Source organism: Dendrobates tinctorius, unplaced genomic scaffold (assembly GCF_039654945.1).
Source record: "Dendrobates tinctorius isolate UK_male_01 unplaced genomic scaffold, ASM3965494v1 ptg000132l, whole genome shotgun sequence".
Lineage (NCBI taxonomy): Eukaryota > Metazoa > Chordata > Amphibia > Anura > Dendrobatidae > Dendrobates > Dendrobates tinctorius.
Window position 1 is genome coordinate 5985774 of NW_027361800.1, and position 25993 is coordinate 6011766.

The following is a 25993-nucleotide window of genomic DNA, read 5'->3' on the forward strand; positions in this document are numbered from 1 at the left end:
GTACCTGAAACATGTCTGAATCGCTCCCGTGCAGCCAGATGAAACAAGTGCAGATAAAGGCCAACCAGGTCTGAACAGAGACATCTCAGGTTAAACCTCCACACACTGCCCGACCAGCAAACACAGATGAAGGGCGATGCAGGCTCAGACACAGGTGCACAAATTAAATAAAGCCTGGGGCAGGGCGGGGCTGCTGTGTGTGTGCACAGCAGCCTAGATCCATCACAATGAACACAGCAAAAATGGCGAACATAACCCAGCGCGCACGGCAACAGTGGTGGTCAGCCACGATGCAATATGCAAATATAAAAAGATAGAAGCCAGCGCTGCCAGTGGTCAGAACGCATAACATGAAGTGCAATGCACATATTAACATCTAACTGTATTCAATATGAGACATTTGGCAAAATATTGATCAATAAATTGAGCCACCCCGCCGCGCCAAGGCAATCTCATGTGGGGGGTCCTACTCTACATTTTTATTATTCACTGTGCCATTACGGCCTCCTGAATATTTTAAAAGCAAGACCATATCTATTGCAAATGTACCTCAAACATGTCTGAATCGCTCCCGTGCAGCCAGATGAAACAAGTGCAGATAAAGGCCAACCAGGTCTGAACAGAGACATCTCAGGTTAGACCTCCACACACTGCCCGACCAGCAAACACAGATGAAGGGCGATGCAGGCTCAGACACAGGTGCACAAATTAAATAAAGCCTGGGGCAGAGCGGGGCTGCTATGTGTGTGCACAGCAGCCTAGATCCATCACAATGAACACAGCAAAAATGGCGAACATAACTCAGCGCACACGGCAACAGTAGTGGTCAGCCACGACGCAATATGCAAATATAAAAATAAATAAAATCTGCACTTGTTTCATCTGGCTGCACGGGAGCGATTCAGACATGTTTCAGGTACATTTGCATTAGATATGGTCTTGCTTTTAAAATATTCAGGAGGCCGCAATGGCACAGTGAATAATAAAAATGTAGAGTATGACCCCCCACATGAGATTGCCTTGGCGCGGCGGGGTGGCTCAATTTATTGATCAATATTTTGCCAAATGTCTCATTTTGAATACAGTCAGATGTTAATATGTGCATTGCACTTCATGTTATGCGTTCTGACCACAAGCAGCGCTGGCTTCTCTCTTTTTCTAAGTGTAATCACCCAGTATGGTTCCTTGCTCCATGTCCTCGTGCTCTGCCTGCAATGCATCATCTTTAATTGTGAGCAGAGAGGTTTTCAGAATGCTGACACGTGGGATGGTGACGCTAATGATGGGGTCATTGCCGCTCACAATCTTGGTGCAGTCTTCAAAGTTCTGGAGGACGGTACATATGTCTGACATCCATGTCCACTCCTGAGGTCTTATGTGTGGAGTTGCAACTGACTCTTCTGCTCACAAATCCTTTCCAACATATCCAGTGTAGAGTTCCAATGCATGGGGGCATCACACACCAGTCGGTGAGCCGGAATCTGCAATCACTGCTGAAGCATGGCAAGAGCGTCTGAAGCCATAGCTGACTTTCTAAAATGGGCAGACATACAGCGTACTTTCACTAGCAGATCCGGCAGCTCCGGGTAGCTTTTGAGAAAATGTAGAACCACGAGTTTAAGCACATGAGCCAGGCAAGGAACAGTACGTGTGTGAGCTCACCTTGCCTCAGAGCCGCCACCAGGTTCCAGCCATTGTCACACACAACCATGCCTGGCTGTAGGTTCTATGGTGTCAGACAAATATCTGACTGCTCTTCCAGCGCTGTCCACAACTCTTCTGCATTGTGCGGTTTGTCATCTATGCAGATTAGCTTCAGCACAGCCTGTTGCCGCATGGCTGAGGCAGTGCTGCAGTGCTTCCAGCTTTTGAGTGATGTGTTCATTTCAGAGATGGAGGCTGAAGACAAGAAGAAGGAGGAGGTGCAGGAGCCGTAGACTGTGGGGGCAACCCTGATTGACATAGAGCCCGCAATCCTCGGCATGGGGAGGATGTGTTCCATCCCAAGGTCCGACAGGGTCCCAGCTTCCACTATATAAACTGAGTGTGCCGTCAGTGAGATGTACCATCCCTGCCCACAGGCACTTGTCCACGTGTCTGTGGTTAGGTGGACTTTCCCAGTAACAGCATTGTTGAGGGCACGGGTAATGTTGTGGGACACATGTTGTTGTAATGCAGGTATGGCACAACAGGAGAAATAGTGGCGACTGGGGACCGAGTACCTCGGGACGGCCGCCGCCATCAGGTTGCGAAAAGCTTCAGTCTCAATGAACCTAAAAGGCAACATTTCAAGCGCAAGCAGGCAAGAAATGTGCAAATTAAGTACTGTGGCCTGTGGGGCATTGACTGTGTATTTCTGCTTGCGTTCCAATGACTGGGGTGTAGACAACTGAAGGCTGGGCTTGGACAAGGACGTGGACGGGCTTGATGATGGTGCTGGTTGACTGTGGGCAACAACAGGTGCAGGGCCCAAGGCATCTTCACAGGCATGGTGAACTGGGGATTGGCTTGGATGCGAAACAGTGGAAGAAGCAGTGTTGTCACCTGCAAACAGTGTTCCTGGAGGCTGGTGTTCGGCCCACAAAGTCGGGTGCTTTGCTGCCATGTGCCTAATCATGCTGGTGGTGGTCAGGCTGGTAGTTTTGCTACCCCTGCTGATGCGGGCATGGCAAGTGCTGCAAATGGCTTGTTTGGGGTTATCAGCAGAGTCTTTAAAAAATAACCAGACTATGGAAGATCTAACCAATGGAATGGCCACTTCCGTCCTGTTGGTGTTACGGGGAACGGATGCACGCCTTCTGTCTGTGGCCACAGCACTGCTTCTTCCTGCCTGTTTGGGTGATATGTGTCACGGGGGCTTAGTTCAACTAAGGCTGAAATACCCGGGGCCCCTGTGGTGTCCCTTTTACTAGGGGAAACCCTGTCTGACCCTCAACCCAGGGTTTTTGCTGAAGGTGCAAATGCCTGAGCCTCCGACCTTTCCTTATCTCCTGCTCAGCCCTGCACTTAACCCTCCACCCTCCACCCAGTGAGGAGTCACACCACCAAAGCTCCCACACAAATAATGACAGACAGGGAGAACTTAAACTGCACTGCGCCGCACACACACAGGAATAAACAGTAATGTGAACAGGGCACAACTAAACACAAATATGGGAAGGAGAAAGGATAACGACGGATCATACGACACCAGATATGAATCTCTCTCTCTTGAACACCTCCACTCCAGACCGGAACCACTTGGTATGAAACACAAGCTATAATCGGCGACGCCCATATGCCAGTATGACTATTTAAAGAGCGTGGGCGTGACTAACCTTCCAACCTGGTCTCCAGCAGGATTAACCCCCGAGAGCCTGAAGATCAAGCCGGCGCCACTGAGGCTATAGTGGCTGGAGGTGGAACTACCTCTGCCTGCCGGACGCTGTGGTGTGAACAGCGTCCGACATGACAGTACCCCGTCTTCTACGAGGGACCCCAGGGCCCTCAAGACTCATAGGACCCGGCTTGTCCGGATGACGACGGTGAAAAGAACTGACCAGCCGATCCGCATGTATGTCTGAGGCTGGAACCCAAGACCTCTCCTCCGGACCATACCCCCGCCAGTGCACCAAATACTGAAGAGTACGGCGTACTACTCGAGAGTCCACTACCTTGGCGACCTCGAACTCTAAATCGCCATCCACCATGACTGGAGGTGGCATCGGCGTCGTGTCCACCAAGCCTACCACCTTTTTCAATAAAGCCCTGTGAAAAACGTTATGTATTCTGTACACCGCAGGAAGTTCCAACCGATAAGCCACTGGGTTAATGATGGCAGAAATCCTAAAAGGCCCAATAAACCTTGGACCCAGTTTTAAAGATGGGATTTTGAGTTTTATGTTCTTCGTAGCTAACCACACCCATTCACCCACACACAGGTCCGGACCTGGCACACGTCTACTGTCAGCCACCCGTTTGTACCTGGCACTCATGCTCAACAAACGCTGTTTCACCCGCCTCCAGACTGATGACAATTGGGCTCCTAGCTGATCCTCCTCCGGGACACCCCCGGAGTCACCCTGACGTAAGGTACAAAACTGAGGATGTTGACCGTACACACAAAAGAATGGAGACTCTCCTGATGACTCTTGGCGGTGATTATTTAACGCGAATTCGGCCAGAGGAAGGAAAGTAGACCAATCCTCCTGGTTGTCGGACACAAAGCATCGTAAATACTGTTCTAGATTTTGGTTCATGCGCTCAGTTTGTCCATTAGACTGTGGATGAAACGCCGATGAATGTGACAACTTGATCCCCAACCTTGAGCAAAAAGCTTTCCAAAACCTCGCCACAAATTGCGTACCCCTATCAGATACTATGTCAGACGGTACTCCGTGGAGTCTGACCACCTCCTTCACAAATACCTGAGCCAACGTCTTAGCATTGGGCAAAGAAGACAACGCCACAAAATGCGCCATCTTTGAAAAACGGTCAACCACCACCAGGATGACCGTGTTCCCTGCCGAGGCTGGCAAGTCAGTGATAAAATCCATGGAGATTTCTGTCCATGGCCTATTGGGTACCCCCAGAGGCTGTAGCATGCCAGCAGGACGGGTTCGGGGTGACTTAGCCCTAGCGCACGTGATGCAAGCTGCCACGTACGAGACCACGTCCTGCCGGATTTTGGGCCACCAGAAACGACGCGATACCAGCTCTAAGGTGCCCTTCACCCCTGGGTGACCAGCCAGTACCGAATCGTGGTGTTCCTTCAACACCTTAAGCCGAAGATGCAGGGGTACAAATGATTTGTTGGCGGGAAGACCTGGTGGTACCTCCTCTTGGGCCTCGGCAATCTCCGCCTCTACCTCAGTCATGAGAGCCGAGACCACTACCCCTTTCTGGAGGATGGGTACCGGCTCTTCCCGAGGTTCTCCCCCCAGAAAACACCTAGACAAAGCATCCGCCTTGGTGTTTTTAGCCCCGGGACGGTACGTCACAAGAAAATTGAAACGAGTAAAAAACAATGCCCAGCGAGCCTGCCTAGGAGACAGACGTTTGGCCGACTCCAGGTAGAGCAGATTCTTATGGTCGGTGATAACTGTGACCTGGTGAGCCGCCCCCTCCAAGAAGTGTCGCCATTCCTCAAAAGCCAGTTTGATGGCCAACAACTCCCTGTTGCCGATATCATAATTCCGTTCGGCCAGCGACAGCTTCTTGGAGAAGTAGGCGCATGGATGCATCTCGCTCAAGGACGAGCCTTGAGACAGTACTGCCCCCACTCCCACCTCCGACGCATCAACCTCTACCACAAAAGGTTTAGACACGTCTGGTTGCACCAGAATGGGGGCTGAAGCAAAACTATTCTTCAGACGCTCAAATGCACGTATAGCCACCTCAGGCCAGTTCGCCAGATCGGCACCCTTTTTTGTCATGTCCGTGAGCGGTTTGGCGACAGTCGAAAAGTGTTTTATAAATTTCCTATAATAATTTGCAAACCCAAGGAACCGCTGGAGTGCTTTCAGACTCTCTGGCCTCTCCCATTGCAGCACCGCTTGCACCTTAGCGGTGTCCATTTTAAAACCGGCTGCGGACACAATATATCCCAAAAAGGGCAACTCCTGGACAAAAAATAAACATTTTTCCAGCTTAGCATAGAGCTGGTTCTCCCGGAGCAACTGTAACACCTGCCTAACATGCTCCAAATGAGTGTCCCGATCGCTAGAATAAATGAGGATATCATCCAGGTATACAATCACAAATCTCCCCAGGACATGAGCAAATACATCATTAATAAAATGTTGGAAAACGGCAGGCGCGGTGGTCAACCCAAACGGCATAACCAGACTCTCAAAATGACCCTCAGGAGTGTTAAACGCCGTCTTCCACTCATCCCCCTGACGGACCCTTATGAGGTTATACGCCCCCCTGAGGTCCAGCTTGGAAAACCATTTCGCACCTGCTACCTGGTTGAACAAATCCGGGATCAACAGCATTGGGTAGGGATCACGGATAGTAATCTGGAAATCCAGACACGGGCGTAACCCCCCATCTTTCTTCTTAATGAAGAAAAACCCCGCGGCTACAGGCGAGGACGAAGGCCGGATGTGACCTTTGCTCAGACTCTCCGCGATGTAGTCTTTCAGAGCTTGTCTCTCAGGACCAGAAATATTAAACATCCTGGCCTTAGGTAATTTGGCCCCGGGTTTTAACCTAAACGCACAGTCATAGGCTCTATGTGGAGGCAGTTCTGAGCAACCCTTCTCAGAGAAAACATCCGCGAAATCCTGCAAAGCCTCCGGCAGGCTGGGCGTCACGGCGGACACACATGTGGCCAAGCAATTGTCTTGGCAGAAACCACTCCATTGTACTATGTCCTGAGTTTTCCAATCAATTACCGGGTTGTGCCTGGACAGCCATGGAAAACCCAGGACCATTTGAGCTGGGAGATTACGGAGGACCCTACATGTAACCGACTCAGAATGTAGGACCCCAATGTGGAGTTTCACCTCTGCCACAAACTCAGTAATCTCCCCTTGAGGGAGGGGAACAGCATTAATGGTCACCACCTGTATGGGGTGAGGAAGTTTTCCGATCTTAAACCCGGCGGTGTGTGCAAACTCCTTATCTATGAGATTGGTGGCGGAACCGCTATCCACAAACACTGATATAGGTAGCTCTCTGCCGGCGATAATAACCTTGGCAGGGAGCATACATTGAGATACCATCATGGAGGATATGCATACGCTCAGTTGGGTCTCCTCCATTCCCTCTGAGCTTAACAGTTTTCCGCCGGTGTGACCCTCTTAGGTAGTACCGGGCAAACGTTAACATAATGACCTCCTTTACCACAGTAGAAACATGCTCCGGGCTTCCGGAATCCCGGAGCGCGAGGCTGAACCTGTGCCACGCCAGCAATCTGCATAGGTTCAGGGGACTCATCTACTTCAACCACACCTGCACCTCTGTTTTCCCCCAGAGGTAGCGTCTCCTGTGCCCCCTGACGAAAACGGCGATCAATACGTATCACCAAACTCATGGCAGACTCCAATGATGCCGGAGTCTCATACATCAGGAGGGCTTGTTTCACCCTCCCTGATACCCCATGAATAAACTGGCTCCGCAGTGCTGGGTCATTCCACTGTGTGTCTACAGCCCAGCGGCGAAATTCCGAACAATAGTCTTCTGCCAAGCGCTCCCCCTGGCGGAGGGCGCGGATTTTAGATTCCGCTAGAGCCAGTCGGTCAGGGTCATCGTAAATGAGCCCGAGGGCAGAAAAAACATTATCGACCGAATGAAATGTAGCAGAGTCAGCTGGTAAGGAAAATGCCCATGCTTGGGGGTCACCACTCAGTAATGACAACACCAGCCCTACTCGCTGGGCCTCATTACCTGAGGATATTGGCCGCATGCAGAAGTATAATTTGCAGGCCTCCCGAAATACGACAAATTTGCTGCGATCGCCTGAAAATCGTTCTGGCAGCGGAAACTTCGGCTCTGCACCGATACCTGCAGATGCCGTTTGCACCTTTGCTACTACCAGGCCCTGCTGCTGAACTGCCCCTTTCAACTCGGAGACCTGTAAGGACAGCGCCGCCAACTGGCGGGTTATGGAATCTAATGGATCCATGGACTCCTGAAAAAATGTGGGCCGATTATAATGTCACGGGGGCTTAGTTCAACTAAGGCTGAAATACCCGGGGCCCCTGTGGTGTCCCTTTTACTAGGGGAAACCCTGTCTGACCCTCAACCCAGGGTTTTTGCTGAAGGTGCAAATGCCTGAGCCTCCGACCTTTCCTTATCTCCTGCTCAGCCCTGCACTTAACCCTCCACCCTCCACCCAGTGAGGAGTCACACCACCAAAGCTCCCACACAAATAATGACAGACAGGGAGAACTTAAACTGCACTGCGCCGCACACACACAGGAATAAACAGTAATGTGAACAGGGCACAACTAAACACAAATATGGGAAGGCGAAAGGATAACGACGGATCATACGACACCAGATATGAATCTCTCTCTCTTGAACACCTCCACTCCAGACCGGAACCACTTGGTATGAAACACAAGCTATAATCGGCGACGCCCATATGCCAGTATGACTATTTAAAGAGCGTGGGCGTGACTAACCTTCCAACCTGGTCTCCAGCAGGATTAACCCCCGAGAGCCTGAAGATCAAGCCGGCGCCACTGAGGCTATAGTGGCTGGAGGTGGAACTACCTCTGCCTGCCGGACGCTGTGGTGTGAACAGCGTCCGACATGACAATATGCCTCCTTCCCCATGTGTGCTGCTTTCCTCGTTTGGCATGTCCTCCTGCCAGGTTGGGTCAGTCTCTATGTAATCCACCACCTAGTCTTCCACATCCACACCCTGCTCCTCCTCCTGACTTTCTGGCAATTGTGTCTCATCATCATCCACCTCAGATGACCATGGCTGCTCAAAGATTTGTGCATCACTACATGGAATATTATCTTGCCCCGCTTCAAGTGGAGCGGGCGAGAGGCATGAATCTCCAAATGGATAACTGAACAGCTCTTCGGAGTGTCCGAGTGTGGGAACAGTTGTCTCAGGGCACTCTGCATGGTGGGAGGAAGGAGGATCAGGGTGAGTAATATGCGGTCCACAGTCACGGCTACTCAGACTTGACCATGTGGAAGACGTGGTGATGGTGGTGGCTAACTGGCTGGAAGCATTATCCACTATTCAACCAACAATCGTTTCACACTGCTCTGGATTCAATAGTGGTGTGGTTCGGTTCCCTAGAAACTGGGACAAGAAGGTCGAGTGCGCAGATGTGGGTCTTGTCTGTGGCCCACTTTCTGCTTGACCACGGCCTCGTTCTCTGCATGCACCATCAGCATCATAACCACTTCCCCATCCCTTGCCCCTTGCCTTGCCCATTTTAAAAGGACTACTGAAAGATTTCAAAACCTCAATACAAATGGATTTCTTGTGAGAATTATTAGATGTGATAAGTATGCCGGCAAAGTAAAAAAAATTTCCACCCTAGATACACCAGGCCTCAGCCTGAGATAACAGACTGTATTGATTTTTTATCATTTTTGGTATACAAAAGACTGCTGGATATAACAACTGTGACAGCCAGGCCCAAAAAAGTAAAACAACGTTAAATGGTCAAAATTTCACCACGCACAGATAACAGCTGGCACGAAGATACCGCACCAAAAAATGGGTGGACTTTATTTTTTTTTGGCCTAAATACTGCTTCATTTGAACAAAACTAACAGCCAGGCATCAATGAGAAAAAAGTAGTAAAATGGCAAAAATTTCACCACGCACAGATAGTAGCTGGCCCGAAGATACCGCATCCAAAAATAGATGGCCTGTTTTTGTTTTGTTTTTTGGCCTAAATACTGCTTTGTTTCAACCAAACTAACAGCCAGGCAACAAAGAGAAAAAAGCAGTTACATTGCAAAAATGTCACCACGCACAGATAACAGCTGGCCCGAAGATACCGCACCCAAAATTGGCTGGCCTTTTTTTTTTTGGCCCAAATACTGCTGTATTTCAGCAAAACTAACAGCCAGGCAACAAAGAGAAAAAAGCCGTAAACTGGCCAAAATTTCACCACGCAGAGATAATAGCTGGCCCAAAGGTATTGCACCCAAAAATGGCTGGCCTGTTTATTTTTGGCCTAAATACTGCTTTATTTTAGCAAAACTAAGAGCCAGGCCACAAAGAGAAAAAAGCAGTTACATGGCAAAAATGTCTCCACGCACAGATAATAGCTGGCCCGAAGATACCACACCCAAAAATGGCTGGCCTTTTTTTGGCCTAAATACTGCTTTATTTCAGCAAAACTAACAGCCAAGCAAAAAAGAGAATAAAGCTGGAAAATGAGCAAAATTTCAGCACGCACAGATATGAGCTGGGACGGAGATTCCACACCAAAAAATGTGTGGCCTGTATTCCAATTACACCTGGGGCTAGCTATATACGGCTAATATATCCCACAGGTAGCAGCAGCAGCACCAGAACACAGGAAGGGAATGGACCCTCTTGATGTATGCAATGCTCTATATACACACATACAGTGCCTGCAGGCCTTGCACTGATGTGTATACAGCGACGTACACTACCCTGCTTGCCTAACACTGGAACATAGATACTACGGAATTTGTCCTTAGAAGGACTGTTGGTTTAGCTGGATGTCAGTATTTAGGATGGTAGACCCCATACTAACTAATAAATCCCCAATTCTGACCCTATCAAGGGCAGCCCAACACTCTCTCAATCCGGAGCTGAATGCGGCGAGCAGGGCGACGTCCTGTCTCTTATACCCCTGATGATGCTGTGCGGCCAGCCAATCACTGCATGACCACAACAAAGATGGCTGCAGCGTTTCATAGCCTGGCAGACAATCCCTGCACCGTGATTGGGTCTCTAAAGTATGCCAAAAGTGTTGAGTGGGGACGCAAGTTCCCGCCGAGTAATCACGGAAATGCTCGGTGCTTGCCGAGTACACAGAGTACAGTGATACTCGGGCAAGTAACGAGTAGTGGCTAGCACGTTCGCTCATCACTAATTAAGAACCAGTTGGTTTGAGACACGAAAAGCCATGAGTTTTCTGGGTTACTTGCCTTTTTTCTAAACTAATGGTCGTATACCATAATTTTAAGCATGTTATACATTATAGATTTTTGTTTCTAAATAATAATTCACCGATGGATCTGTTTCTGGATACCTTTCCTTCTGTGAAACTGCTCTTTTGCTGCTAACACCGACTTCTTTCCGTGCATGGCCATTGGATTCTACTCCTGTGAGCTGAATTTTTTCTACAAAGTTTTTTTGTATTTCCTGCTTTAGTCTGCACTCTATCCTCCACTTGTTCTGTCAGATTCAGTGAACAGAGGAATATACGTTCACGATATCTGACAGGACCAGGGCCAGGACAAGGTATTTTAAAGCTGACAAAGGGCAGCATCCTGTTTTGATGCTGGCAGCTGACTTCAGCGTGTAAGTAGCACAGCACATGACGTCACTAGGCCCCCATGTGCTGACTTCAGCTGCCGGAATATTCACTCCTCCCCGCACCCGGGATCATGGGTGTGGGGAGCAGTGAATATTCATTTTCCTTAATAGGGGGCACACTGTCACCTGGAGCCGCCGGCTTCCTGCCTCCAGTGACCTGCTCCTACTTCTCCGCTGCCACCGCCACCACTCTTCCCAACAGCCACAGCAGGACTATCTTTTTTTGCCCCCAAAGTGCGCCCCCCTCAGGGATGCAGGAATTGGAGAGGATCTGCAAGGAAGAATCACAGAGGATACCCAAATCCCCAGGTGTGAAAAACTTTTTGCATCATTCGCAAAAAGACTCATGGTTGTACTAGCTCAAAATGGTGCTTCTACTCAATACTGAGCAAAGGGTCTGAACACTTATGGGATATTTTGGTTTTTGTTTTTTAATAAATTTGCAAAAATTCCTACATTTCTCTTTTTTTCCGTCAAGATGGGGTGCTGAGTGTACATTAATGAGAAAAAAAAAACTTTTTTGAATTTACCAAATGGCTGCAATGAAACAAACAGTGAAAAATTTAAGGGGTCTGAATACTTTCCGTACTCACTGTACATAATATCACATAATGAAGGAATATATGCAATAACCTTCATTTCAAAATGAAATGTATTATTATGTGGAAAAATGAATATGAAACTGGCATAGATTATAGATCCAAATTTTTGCAATGTATCTAGGGAAGAAACCATTTGTAATAAAGCATTTTATAAACATGTCACTGCTTTGAAATTGACCACTGGCACTGGACATATTAGGGTGGATATTGTGATGAGCAGTGGTATAGCTAGATTCTTATGGGTCCCGATGCAAAATTTGGAGCAGGTTGGAACATCATGTTGGTCAGATGTACAGACCCCTGTAATAAAGTCCTCTGTTCTGGCTCCTATCCCGTAATAATGTCCCCATTCTGGGCACCATGCTGTATTAATGTATCCCATCTTGTGACCCTTCCTGTAGTAATGTTGCTGATCCTGAGCCCCTTCCTTCACGCTTCAGTTGTTTTGGTTTCACAATTGCTCATTTTGTCAAAAGCATTCTTCATAACCGTTTACATTATGGCATCCTAATATATATATTTTTCTCATGCCTGTGAGTGAGCTATGATTCATAAGCTCCAACCAGAGTTTTTTACTCTAATATTTACTGAAGAAAAAAGTTACACACGTAGTAATACAGACATAACATCTGACTGCTGCATAATCACAAGGATAAATGTAGCAAAGAGAAAAACACTTAGGCCATGTGCACAAGGTGAGGATTCTGCTGCGGATCCACAGCGTTTCTGGCCCTGCGGGTCCGCAGCGTTTCTGGCCCTGCGGGTCCACAGCAGTTTCTGCTGCGTTGTACAGTACCATTGTTTCCAATGGTGTAGTGTGAATTATATAAAAAGGCCTATTTGGAGTCCATATTGAAATTAACCTGAAATATACAGACTGCATCTAGACCAAGACAGACAAGATAATGGTTACAGCGACAATCTTGAGAATCTATGTTTGCTGTTTGTCATTGTAAAACATTAAGGTTTATTTGACCTCTGTCTGTGGTGAGTTTATCAGTCCCGCAGTGACACAATGTTGAGTATACTAAATGACAATGCTTGTTGAAACAGTATGTTTAATCTGGATTACTGGAAAGGATTAACCTTTGTATACGCTGTTGACTTACTTGAATTTCAAGAGTAGTGAATGGTGCGAGTATATTGACAAAGTATTACCTGATATTTGTGTCATATGGGGGTTAAAAGTGGACTAGGCATATAGACAATTGCAGATTCTTTTACATAAAGCTATAGAAATATAGTTGGGGAAGCCTGATGTAAAACCAGAAATATAGTTGGCGATCTGAAACCATTATAGTATATTCAATCTTAGAGATCTCTTTAACCGTAGTCTGAAATATATATATATATTGTGCTAGGGCTCTGGTCATAGAAAGTTGTTGGAAACTTTGTTCTTATCATATGTAAATTTCAGGGCAAGAGTAAATAGTCCGAAGACACAAGATTTGTTTGATGTTATTTATTCATGATAGGTGGCCACTGTCATGTGATTGGAACATCAAACAACTAACTTGTGTATTTTCATGTTTACCCAATATTATATTGAATAAGCCTTTGTTTAAAGCATATAAAAGCTGGGAAGCAGCCAGAAGAGACAGAAGCTCTTGTGGACCTGTGTACGGGGACGCTCTTCACAGTGTGGATCCTAGGAAGCATTCTCTGTCTTCGCTGACAGCTTCTCCAGCTGATGTATTTTCCGGACAGATGACGTAAATGCCCCCTAGTGAAGTTTCTTTTCTATTCTTCTTTATGATGTGAGTATATGTACCAAAACCTTTGTAATCTGAATATATATAAGTATACGCAATATCATATCATTTTCTATTTTCCGTAATTGCTATATCATTGTCATACATTCCATTAATTTGGTATTCTATCATTTAAATTAATCATTGCATAATAAAATTGTGTTATATCCAAGTGGTGCCTTCTTTAAAGCCGTATCCGAACCTTATTGCTAAACAGTTGGCAATACAAATGGTAAAACCAAAAACGCTGTGCACATGCTGCCGATTTTTCAGCGCAGATTTGCTGTGGGTTACAATCCGTAGCATGTCAATTGTTTGTGCGGAATCCGCTGCGGTTTCACATCTCCTTCATTGTAGAGGTGTGAAACCACAGGGCTAAACCGCAGCCCAAACCGCAGGTCTTTTTGACCTGCGGTTTTTCCAAAATCCGTGTGGGAAAATCCGCACCACCGAAAACTATGTGTGCACATAGCCTTATGGAAATTGTCAGTTAAATGGTTGTCATTAGTGTTGAGCATTCCGATACTGCAAATATCGGGTATCGGCCGATATTCGCTGTATCGGAATTCCGATACCGAGTACCGATATTTTTTCAATATCGGATATCGGAATCGGAAGTTCCCATAATGCAATGAGCCACTATTGTGTCTCTGATTGGCTGTCGAAATGACGTCATCATGATGCGCGGTCTGTGCGCATCATGATGCGCCGTCAGTTCGGGTCTTCCGGGGGGTCTGTGCCGACTGCCCAGGGGTCTGTACCGGCCTGCCCGGGGGTCTCTACCGGCCTGCCGGGTGTCTGTACCGGCCTGCCGGTGGTCTGTGCCGACTGTCCGGGGGTCTGTGCAGGCTGCGGGGGTCTATGCAGGCATCGTCCGATGGGACTACAAGTCCCATCGGGCGATGCCTGCTACCATGACGGTGATTGACACATTAGCCAATGATGGGACAGTAGTAGTCCCATCATCCGGCTAATGTGTTGAATGTAAAAAAAAAAAACATACTACATGCTACATACATACGTGCAACATGCATACATGCTACATATATACTACATGCATGCAACATGCATACTACATATATACCACATATATACTACATGCAACATGCATACTACATATATACTACATGCATGCAACATACATACTGCATATATACCACATGCATGCAACATGCATACTACATATATACCACATGCATGCAACATGCATACTACATATATACCACATATATACTACATGCATGCAACATACATACAACATATATACTAAATGCATGCAACATGCATATTACATATATACCACATGCATGCAACATGCATACTACATATATACCACATATATACTACATGCATGCAACATGCATACATACTACATATATACTACATGCATGCAACATACATACAGTGGGGCAAAAAAGTATTTAGTCAGTCAGCAATAGTGCAAGTTCCACCACTTAAAAAGATGAGAGGCGTCTGTAATTTACATCATAGGTAGACCTCAATTATGGGAGACAAACTGAGAAAAAAAAATCCAGAAAATCACATTGTCTGTTTTTTTTTCATTTTATTTGCATATTATGGTGGAAAATAAGTATTTGGTCAGAAACAAGCAATCAAGATTTCTGGCTCTCACAGACCTGTAACTTCTTCTTTAAGAGTCTCCTCTTTCCTCCACTCATTACCTGTAGTAATGGCACCTGTTTAAACTTGTTATCAGTATAAAAAGACACCTGTGCACACCCTCAAACAGTCTGACTCCAAACTCCACTATGGTGAAGACCAAAGAGCTGTCAAAGGACACCAGAAACAAAATTGTAGCCCTGCACCAGGCTGGGAAGACTGAATCTGCAATAGCCAACCAGCTTGGAGTGAAGAAATCAACTGTCGGAGCAATAATTAGAAAATGGAAGACATACAAGACCACTGATATTCTCCCTCGATCTGGTGCTCCACGCAAAATCCCACCCCGTGGGGTCAGAATGATCACAAGAACGGTGAGCAAAAATCCCAGAACCACGCGGGGGGACCTAGTGAATGAACTGCAGAGAGCTGGGACCAATGTAACAAGGCCTACCATAAGTAACACACTACGCCACCATGGACTCAGATCCTGCAGTGCCAGACGTGTCCCACTGCTTAAGCCTGTACATGTCCGGGCCCATCTGAAGTTTGCTAGAGAGCATTTGGATGATCCAGAGGAGTTTTGGGAGAATGTCCTATGGTCTGATGAAACCAAACTGGAACTGTTTGGTAGAAACACAACTTGTCGTGTTTGGAGGAAAAAGAATACTGAGTTGCATCCATCAAACACCATACCTACTGTAAAGCATGGTGGTGGAAACATCATGCTTTGGGGCTGTTTCTCTGCAAAGGGGCCAGGACGACTGATCCGGGTACATGAAAGAATGAATGGGGCCATGTATCGTGAGATTTTGAGTGCAAACCTCCTTCCATCAGCAAGGGCATTGAAGATGAAACGTGGCTGGGTCTTTCAACATGACAATGATCCAAAGCACACCGCCAGGGCAACGAAGGAGTGGCTTCGTAAGAAGCATTTCAAGGTCCTGGAGTGGCCTAGCCAGTCTCCAGATCTCAACCCTATAGAAAACCTTTGGAGGGAGTTGAAAGTCCGTGTTGCCAAGCGAAAAGCCAAAAACATCACTGCTCTAGAGGAGATCTGCATGGAGGAATGGGCCAACATACCAACAACAGTGTGTGGCAACCTTGTGAAGACTTACAGAAAACGTTTGACCTCTGTCATTGCCAACAAGGGATATATCACAAAGTATTGAGATGAAATTTTGTTTCTGACCAAATACTTATTTTCCACCATAATATGCAAATAAAATGAAAAAAAAACAGACAATGTGATTTTCTGGATTTTTTTTTCTCAGTTTGTCTCCCATAGTTGAGGTCTACCTATGATGTAAATTACAGATGCCTCTCATCTTTTTAAGTGGTGGAACTTGCACTATTGTTGACTGACTAAATACTTTTTTTCCCCACTGTATATACTACATATATACCACATGCATGCAACATGCATACTACATATATACTACATGCAACATGCATACTACATATACACTACATGCATGCAACATACATACTACATATATACCACATGCATGCAACATGCATACTACATATATACCACATGCATGCAACATGCATACTACATATATACCACATATATACTACATGCATGCAACATACATATAACATATATACTACATGCATACAACATATATACTACATGCATGCAACATACTTATATACTACATGCATGCAACATACATATATACCACATGCATGCAACATGCATGCTACATATATACCACATATATACTACATGCATACTACATATATACCACATGCATGCAACATACATATATACAACATATATACTACATGCATGTAACATACATATATACTACATATATACTACATGCAACATACTACATATATACTACATGCATGCAACATACATATATACTACATATATACTACATGCAACATACATACTACATATATACTACATGCATGCAACATACATACTACATACATACTACATATATACTACATGCATACTACATATATACCACATGTATGCAACATACATATATACTACATGCATGCAACATGCATACTACATATATACCACATATATACTACACACATGCAACATACATACAACATATATACTACATGCATGCAACATGCATACTACATATATACCACATATATACTACATGCATGCAACATGCATACATACTACATATATACTACATGCATGCAACATACATACATACTAGATAAATATACCACATGCATGCAACATGCATACTACATATATACTACATGCAACATGCATACTACATATACACTACATGCATGCAACATACATACTACATATATACCACATGCATGCAACATGCATACTACATATATACCACATGCATACTACATATATACCACATATATACTACATGCATGCAACATACATACAACATATATACTACATGCATACAACATATATACTACATGCATGCAACATAGTTATATACTACATGCATGCAACATACATATATACCACATGCATGCAACATGCATGCTACATATATACTACATGCATACTACATATATACCACATGCATGCAACATACATATATACAACATATATACTACATGCATGTAACATACATATATACTACATATATACTACATGCAACATACATACTACATATATACTACATGCATGCAACATACATATATACTACATATATACTACATGCAACATACATACTACATATATACTACATGCATGCAACATACATACTACATACATACTACATGCATACTACATATATACCACATGTATGCAACATACATATATACTACATGCATGCAACATGCATACTACATATATACCACATATATACTACACACATGCAACATACATACAACATATATACTACATGCATGCAACATGCATACTACATATATACTACATGCATGCAACATACATATATACTACATGCAACATGCATACTACATATATACCACATGCATGCAACATACATATATACTACATATATACTACATGCATGCAACATACATATATACAACATATATACTACATGGAACATACATACTACATATATACTACATATATACTACATGCATGCAACATACATATATACTACATATATACTGCATGCAACATAAATGCTACATATATACTACATGCATGCAGCATACATACATACTACATACATACTACATATATACTACATGCATAATACATATATACCACATGCATGCAACATACATATATACAACATATATACTACATGCATGCAACATGCATACTACATATATACCACATATATACTACATGTATGCAACATACATATATACTACATATATACTACATGCAACATACATACTGCATATATACTACATGCATGCAACATACATACTACATATATACCACATATATACTACATGCATACTACATATATACCACATGCATGTAACATACATATATACAACATATATACTACATGCATGCAACATACATATATACAACATATATAATACATACATGCATACTACATATATACCACATATATACTACATGCATGCAACATACATATATACTACATATATACCACATGCATGCAACATGCATACTACATATATACTACATATATACTACATGCATGCAACATACATATATACTACATACAATAAATTCATACAATACATACATATAGACATACAGTACATATAACATAGAGTACATACTCACCATCACTTGTCACTTTGTTCCCCGAAGCCATTGTCATCTGTGGAATAAATATAAAAATAACAAACCACCAATATACTTACCCCTGATCCGCAGAAGTCCACGAGTGTCCCATGACGATAAATAAATTTCTCACACAGCAATGCCATAAAGTGAGACTAGGGACTTTTTTTACAGTGGCGGAGGAATACAGTGCGGAAGGATACCTACCTCCCGTCATTGGATTCCTGGAGCCCGTAGAGAACGGTAGCATCAGCTGATGCTGCTATTCTCCACGCAAGATCGTCGTGGGACACTCGTGGACTTCTGCGGATCAGGGGTAAGTATATTTGTGGTTTGTTATTTTAATATTTATTCCACAGATAACAATGGCTTCGGGGAACAAAGTGACAAGTGATGGTGAGTATGTACTCTATGTTATATGTACTGTATGTCTATATGTATGTATTGTATGAATGTATTGTATGTAGTAAATATGTATGTTGAATACATGTAGTATATATGTAGTATGCATGTTGCATGCATGTGGTATATATGTAGTATGTATGTATGTTGCATGCATGTAGTATATATGTAGTATGCATGTTGCATGCATGAGGTATATATGTAGTATGTATGTTGCATGCATGTAGTATATATGTGGTATATATGTAGTATGCATGTTGCATGCACGTAGTATATATGTTGTATATATGTATGTTGCATGCATGTAGTATATATGTTGTATATATGTATGTTGCATGCATGTGGTATATATGTAGTATGCATGTAGTATATATGTGGTATATATGTAGTATGCATGTTGCATGCATGTAGTATAAATGTAGTATGTATGTAGCATGTAGTATATATGTTGTATATATGCAGTATGCATGTTGCATGCATGTAGTATATATATTGTATATATGTATGTTGCATGCATGTGGTATATATGTAGTATGAATGTAGTATATATGTAGTATGTATGTAGTATGTATGTATGTTGCATGCATGTAGTATACATGTAGTTTGCATGTTGCATGCATGTGGTATATACAGTATGTAGTATGTATGTTGCATGCATGTAGTATATATGTGGTATATATGTAGTATGCATGTTGCATGCATGTAGTATATATGTTGTATATATGTATGTTGCATGCATGTAGTATATATGTTGTATATATGTATGTTGCATGCATGTGGTATATATGTAGTATGCATGTAGTATATATGTGGTATATATGTAGTATGCATGTTGCATGCATGTAGTATATATGTAGTATGTATGTACAGTAGCATGTAGTATATATGTTGTATATATGTAGTATGCATGTTGCATGCATGTAGTATATGTGTTGTATATATGTATGTTGCATGCATGTGGTATATATGTAGTATGAATGTAGTATATATGTAGTATGTATGCAGTATGTATGTATGTTGCATGCATGTAGTATATATGTATAGAATCATAGAATCATAGAATCGTAGAGTTGGAAGGGACCTCCTGGGCCATCTGGTCCAACCCCCTGCTCAAAGCAGGATTCGCTAAATCATCCCAGTCAGATGTCTGTCCAGCCTCTGTTTGAAGACTTCCATTGAAGGAGAACTCACCACTTCTCGTGGCAGCCTGTTCCACTCATTGATCACTCTAACTGTCAAAAAGTTTTTTCTAATATCTAATCTGTGTCTCTTCCCATTCAGTTTCATCCCATTGCTTCTAGTCTTTCCTTGTGCAAATGAGAATAAAGTTGATCCTTCTACAATGTGACAGCCCTTTAGATATTTGTAGACAGCTATTAAGTCTCCTCTCAGTCTTCTCTTTTGCAAACTAAACATTCCCAAATCCTGCAACCTTTCCTCATAAGACAGGGTTTGCAGACCGGTCACCATTCTGGTCGCTCTTTTCTGAACTTGCTCCAGTTTGTTGATGTCTTTTTTAAAATGTGGTGCCCAAAACTGGACACAATATTCCAGATGAGGTCTGACCAAAGAGGAGTAGAGGGAAATAATGACTTCACGTGATCTAGACTGTATGCTTCTGTTAATACATCCTAGAATTGCATTTGCCTTTTTTGCTGCTGCATCACACTGTTGACTCATATTCAGTCTGTGATCTATTAGTATACCCAAGTCTTTTTCACATGTGCTGTCACTTAGCCCTATTCCTCCCATTCTATATATGCTTTTTTCATTTTTATTGCCCAGATGCAGTACTTTGCATTTCTCCCTGTTAAAAACCATTCTGTTAGTTGCTGCCCACTTCTCCAGTTTATTTAAATCTTTTTGAATCCTCTCTCTCTCTTCTCTAGTATTAGCTATCCCTCCTAGCTTTGTGTCATCAGCAAATTTAATCAGTTTACCCTCAATTCCTTCATCTAAATCGTTGATAAAGATGTTGAACAATACAGGGCCCAGGACAGAGCCCTGTGGTACCCCACTTGAGACATTCTTCCAACTGGATGTGCAGCCATTTACGACCACTCTTTGGGTCCGATCACTAAGCCAGTTATGAATCCACCTAACAGTTGCCTTGTCCATTCCATACTTAGTCATTTTTTCAATAAGGATTGTATGAGAGACTTTGTCAAATGCTTTGCTGAAGTCAAGATATACTATATCTACAGCATTTCCTTGATCCACCCAATCAGTGATACCGTCATAGAAGGAAATTAAGTTAGTCTGACATGACTTATTAGTTAGAAACCCATGCTGACTCTGTTTAATCACTTCATTCTTATCCAGGTATTGACATACATGTTGTTTAATAATTTGTTCAAAGATCTTTCCTGGTATAGAAGTCAGACTCACCGGCCTATGTAGTATGTATGTTGCATGTAGTATATATGTAGTATATATGTATGTTGCATGCATGTAGTATATATGTAGTATGTATGTTGCATGTAGTATATATGTTGTATATATGTATGTTGCATGCATGTAGTATATATGTTGTATATATGTATGTTGCATGCATGTGGTATATATGTAGTATGCACGTAGTATATATGTGGTATATATGTAGTATGTATGTATGTTGCATGCATGTAGTATATATGTAGTATGCATGTTGCATGTAGCATATATGTATGTTGCATGCATGTAGTATATATGTGGTATATATGTAGTATGCATGTTGCATGCATGTAGTATATATGTTGTATGTATGTTGCATGCATGTAGTATATATGTGGTATATATGTAGTATGCATGTTGCATGAATGTGGTATATATGTATGTTGCATGCATGTAGTATGCATGTTGCATGTAGTATATATGTATGTTGCATGCATGTAGTATATATGTGGTATATATGTAGTATGCATGTTGCATACATGTGGTATATATGTATGTTGCATGCATGTAGTATATATGTAGTATGCATGTTGCATGTAGTATATATGTAGTATATATGTATGTTGCATGCATGTAGTATATATGTGGTATATATGTAGTATGCATGTTGCATGCATGTGGTATATATGTAGTAAGTATGTTGCATGCATGTAGTATGCATGTTGCATATAGTATATATGTAGTATATACAGTCATGGCCAAAAGTATTGACACCCCTGCAATTCTGTCAGATAATACTCAGTTTCTTCCTGAAAATGATTGCAAACACAAATTCTTTGGTATTATTATCTTCATTTAATTTGTCTTAAATGAAAAAACACAACAAGAATTGTCCTAAAGCCAAATTGGATATAATTCCACACCAAACATAAAAAAGAGGGTGGACAAAAGTATTGGCACTGTGCGAAAAATCATGTGATGCTTCTCTAATTTGTGTAATTAACAGCACCTGTAACTTACCTGTGGCACCTAACAGGTGTTGGCAATAACTAAATCACACTTGCAGCCAGTTGACATGGATTAAAGTTGACTCAACCTCTGTCTTGTGTCCTTGTGTGTACCACATTGAGCATGGAGAAAAGAAAGAAGACCAAAGAACTGTCTGAGGACTTGAGAAACCAAATTGTGAGGAAGCATGAGCAATCTCAAGACTACAAGTCCATCTCCAAAGACCTGAATGTTCCTGTGTCTACCGTGCGCAGTGTCATCAAGAAGTTTAAAGCCCATGGCACTGTGGCTAACCTCCCTAGATGTGGCCGGAAAAGAAAAATTGACAAGAGATTTCAACGCAAGATTGTGCGGATGTTGGATAAAGAACCTCCACTAACATCCAAACAAGTTCAAGCTGCCCTGCAGTCCGAGGGTACAATGGTGTCAACCCGTACTATCCGTCGGCATCTGAATGAAAAGGGACTGTATGGTAGGAGACCCAGGAAGACTCCACTTCTTACCCCGAGACATAAAAAAGCCAGGCTGGAGTTTGCCAAAACTTACCTGAAAAAGCCTAAAACATTTTGGAAGAATGTTCTTTGGTCAGATGAGACAAAAGTAGAGCTTTTAGGGCAAAAGCATCAACATAGAGTTTACAGGAGAAAAAAGAGGCATTCAAAGAAAAGTACACGGTCCCTACAGTCAAACATGGCGGAGCTCCCCTGATGTTTTGGGGTTGCTTTGCTGCCTCTGGCACTGGACTGCTTGACCGTGTGCATGGCATTATGAAGTCAGAAGACTACCAACAAATTTTGCAGCATAATTTATGGCCCAGTGTGAGAAAGCTGGGTCTACCTCAGAGGTCATGGGTCTTCCGGCAGGACAATAACCCAAAACACACTTCAAAAAGCACTAGAAAATGGTTTGAGAGAAAGCACTGGAGACTTCTAAGGTGGCCAGCAATGAGTCCAGACCTGAATCCCATAGAACACCTGTGGAGAGATCTAAAAATGGCAGTTTGGAGAAGGCACCCTTCAAATATCAAGGACCTGGAGCAGTTTGCCAAAGAAGAATGGTCTAAAATTCCAGCAGGGCATTGTAAGAAACTCATTGATGGTTACCGGAAGCGGTTGGTCGCAGTTATTTTGGCTAAAGGTTGTGCATCCAAGTATTAGGCTGAGGGTGCCAATACTTTTGTCCGGACCATTTTTGGAGTTTTGTGTGAAATGATCAATGTTTTGCTTTTTGCTTCATTCTCTTTTGTGTTTTTTCATTTAAGACAAATTAAATGAAGATAATAATACCAAAGAATTTGTGTTTGCAATCATTTTCAGGAAGAAACGGAATATTATCTGACAGAATTGCAGGGGTGTCAATACTTTTGGCCATGACTGTATGTATGTTGCATACATGTAGTATATATGTGGTATATATGTGGTATATATGTAGTATGCATGTTTCATGCATTCTTGCATGCATGTGGTATATATGTAGTATATATGTATGTTGCATGCATGTAGTATATATGTGGTATATATGTAGTATGCATGTTGCATGCATGTGGTATATATGCAGTAAGTATGTTGCATGCATGTAGTATAAATGTAGTATGCATGTTGCATGCATGTAGTATATATGTTGTATGTATGTATGTTGATTGCATGTAGTATATATGTAGTATGTATGTAGCATATAGCATGTATGTAGTATTTATTTTTTTACATTCAACACATTAGCCGGATGATGGGACTACTACTGTCCCATCATTGGCTAATGTGTCAATCACCGTCATGGTAGCAGGCATCTGCACAGACCCCCGGACAGTCGGTACAGACCACCAGCAGGCCGGCACAGCCCCCCGGCAGGCCGGTACAGACCCCCGCAGCCTGCACAGACCCCCGGACAGTCGGTACAGACCACCGTCAGGCCGGCACAGCCCCCCGGCAGACCGGTACAGACCCCTGCAGCCTGCACAGACCCCCGGACAGTCGGTACAGACCACCGGCAGGCCGGCACAGCCCCCCGGCAGGCCGGTACAGACCCCCGCAGCCTGCACAGACCCCCGGACAGTTGGTACAGACCCCCGCAGCCTGCACAGACCCTCGGGCAGTCAGCACAGACCCCCGGCAGTCCACACAGACCCCCGGGCAGTCGGCACAGACCCCCGGCAGGCCGGCACAGACCCCAGGAAGGTCCGTACACTCCCCCGAGAGGCTGTACAAGGACAGAAAAGGGTTTTTCTTATTCCGATACCGGAAGTCCCATAGACTTGAATGGGACTTCCGGTATCGGAATCGGCAATACCTGATACTTTTTTCGTATCGAGCCGATACCATCCGATCCGATATTTTAGGGTATCGGATGGTATCGCTCAACACTAGTTGTCATACTGATATTCTAGCTACCAATTAACTATAAAGGATCTAAAAGTGTGTGAAGATGAATTTTTCCTTTTATCATGTTAGGATAGCTCCTGGAGTTAAACTACTAGATCTAAATTACTATATTATATAATTTCCAATTATAGAAAAAAAACTATTTGGACACAATTACAGATTCAGTATAATACAGAAAGTGTCACATATAGCTTTGAAAAAAACACATTAACTTGTTTGAAGCCAAATGTCTCTCTATTGAAAGAAAAAAAAATATTACATGTATACACAACATTAGATATCACTTCTATCATCATTTACACACGCTAGACAGTACCGATACTTGTGCCATTATAGAGAGGTATTACTTACCACAACATGCGATGCTCAGCAGCACTGCCAAAGCAGACATAAGTTTGGGCACAGCCATTGTGTATTGCTAGCACAACTCTCTCTGACCTTTTCCAAACTGTCTTCCTGGACTATATAAATTGCTGGAGTAACTCCCATACTTTATCTATTACCTTCCTGTGCTTTCAGCATTATCAGCTACATAAACAGGAAACACAACACCGGTTGATAGGGATTTATGTGTGGAAACCAAAATTGCTAATCTGATGTAAAAGGTTTATCACAGAGTTTTCTCTATAAGAAATCTGTTAGTGGAAATGGATTTCCAGTAAATTAGTGAGTAGCAATGTTCAGCATATTTCTACTCATGCCACAAAGGATTACTGTATACTGTATATTCACCCTGCATATTGTATATAAGTTCCTTGACATACTGTCACAAGGGTGTCACGTCCCCCTGGAAGACCTGGAGTTAGTCATGTTGAGTAATGAATCGCAGGTCTTCTTTAGAGATGGTGTGATTTGTACCCCATATTAAATGGATATAGTTTCTTCTCATACTGAAGATTTTAGCAACTTTTTATATGCTGGTAAGAAAAATCCTGCTTCTGATCTGGCCATTGACTCTTCCTACATAAACTGGTTAGACCTGCTTGTCTCTGCCAGAGAAAGAGTCGTCTTCCTGTGCTGTGTGCTAAAGCTAAGTTGTTTGTAGTAGAGTTTTTGTAGAAGTGTTCTGTGGTTTGCTGTAGTTTGCGTGTGTTTATCTCCTTGTCCCTGTTCTTCTTTAGTTTATTTCTCCCTGTCCCTATCCTCCTCCCTATTGTTGGTTAGTGCTTTTGTATGATAGAGGTTTTCTG

The 25993-nt window shown here is 43.2% G+C and overlaps 1 protein-coding gene across 2 annotated transcripts in view; it reads right to left on the minus strand.

Moving 5' to 3' along the window:
- LOC141048053 (serine protease ami-like) overlaps positions 1 to 25262 on the minus strand; it is a 295484-nt gene extending 270222 nt beyond the window's left edge. Inside the window, exon 1 of one of the 2 annotated variants that reach the window (XM_073543395.1) lies at positions 25155 to 25262. In XM_073543395.1, coding sequence (XP_073399496.1) covers positions 25155 to 25212 — 58 coding nt within the window. In that variant the 5' untranslated portion in view covers positions 25213 to 25262. The remainder of the gene's footprint in view (positions 1 to 25154) is intronic. The other variant, XM_073543394.1, reaches the window with a different exon arrangement.
- Positions 25263 to 25993: the final 731 nt, after the last annotated feature.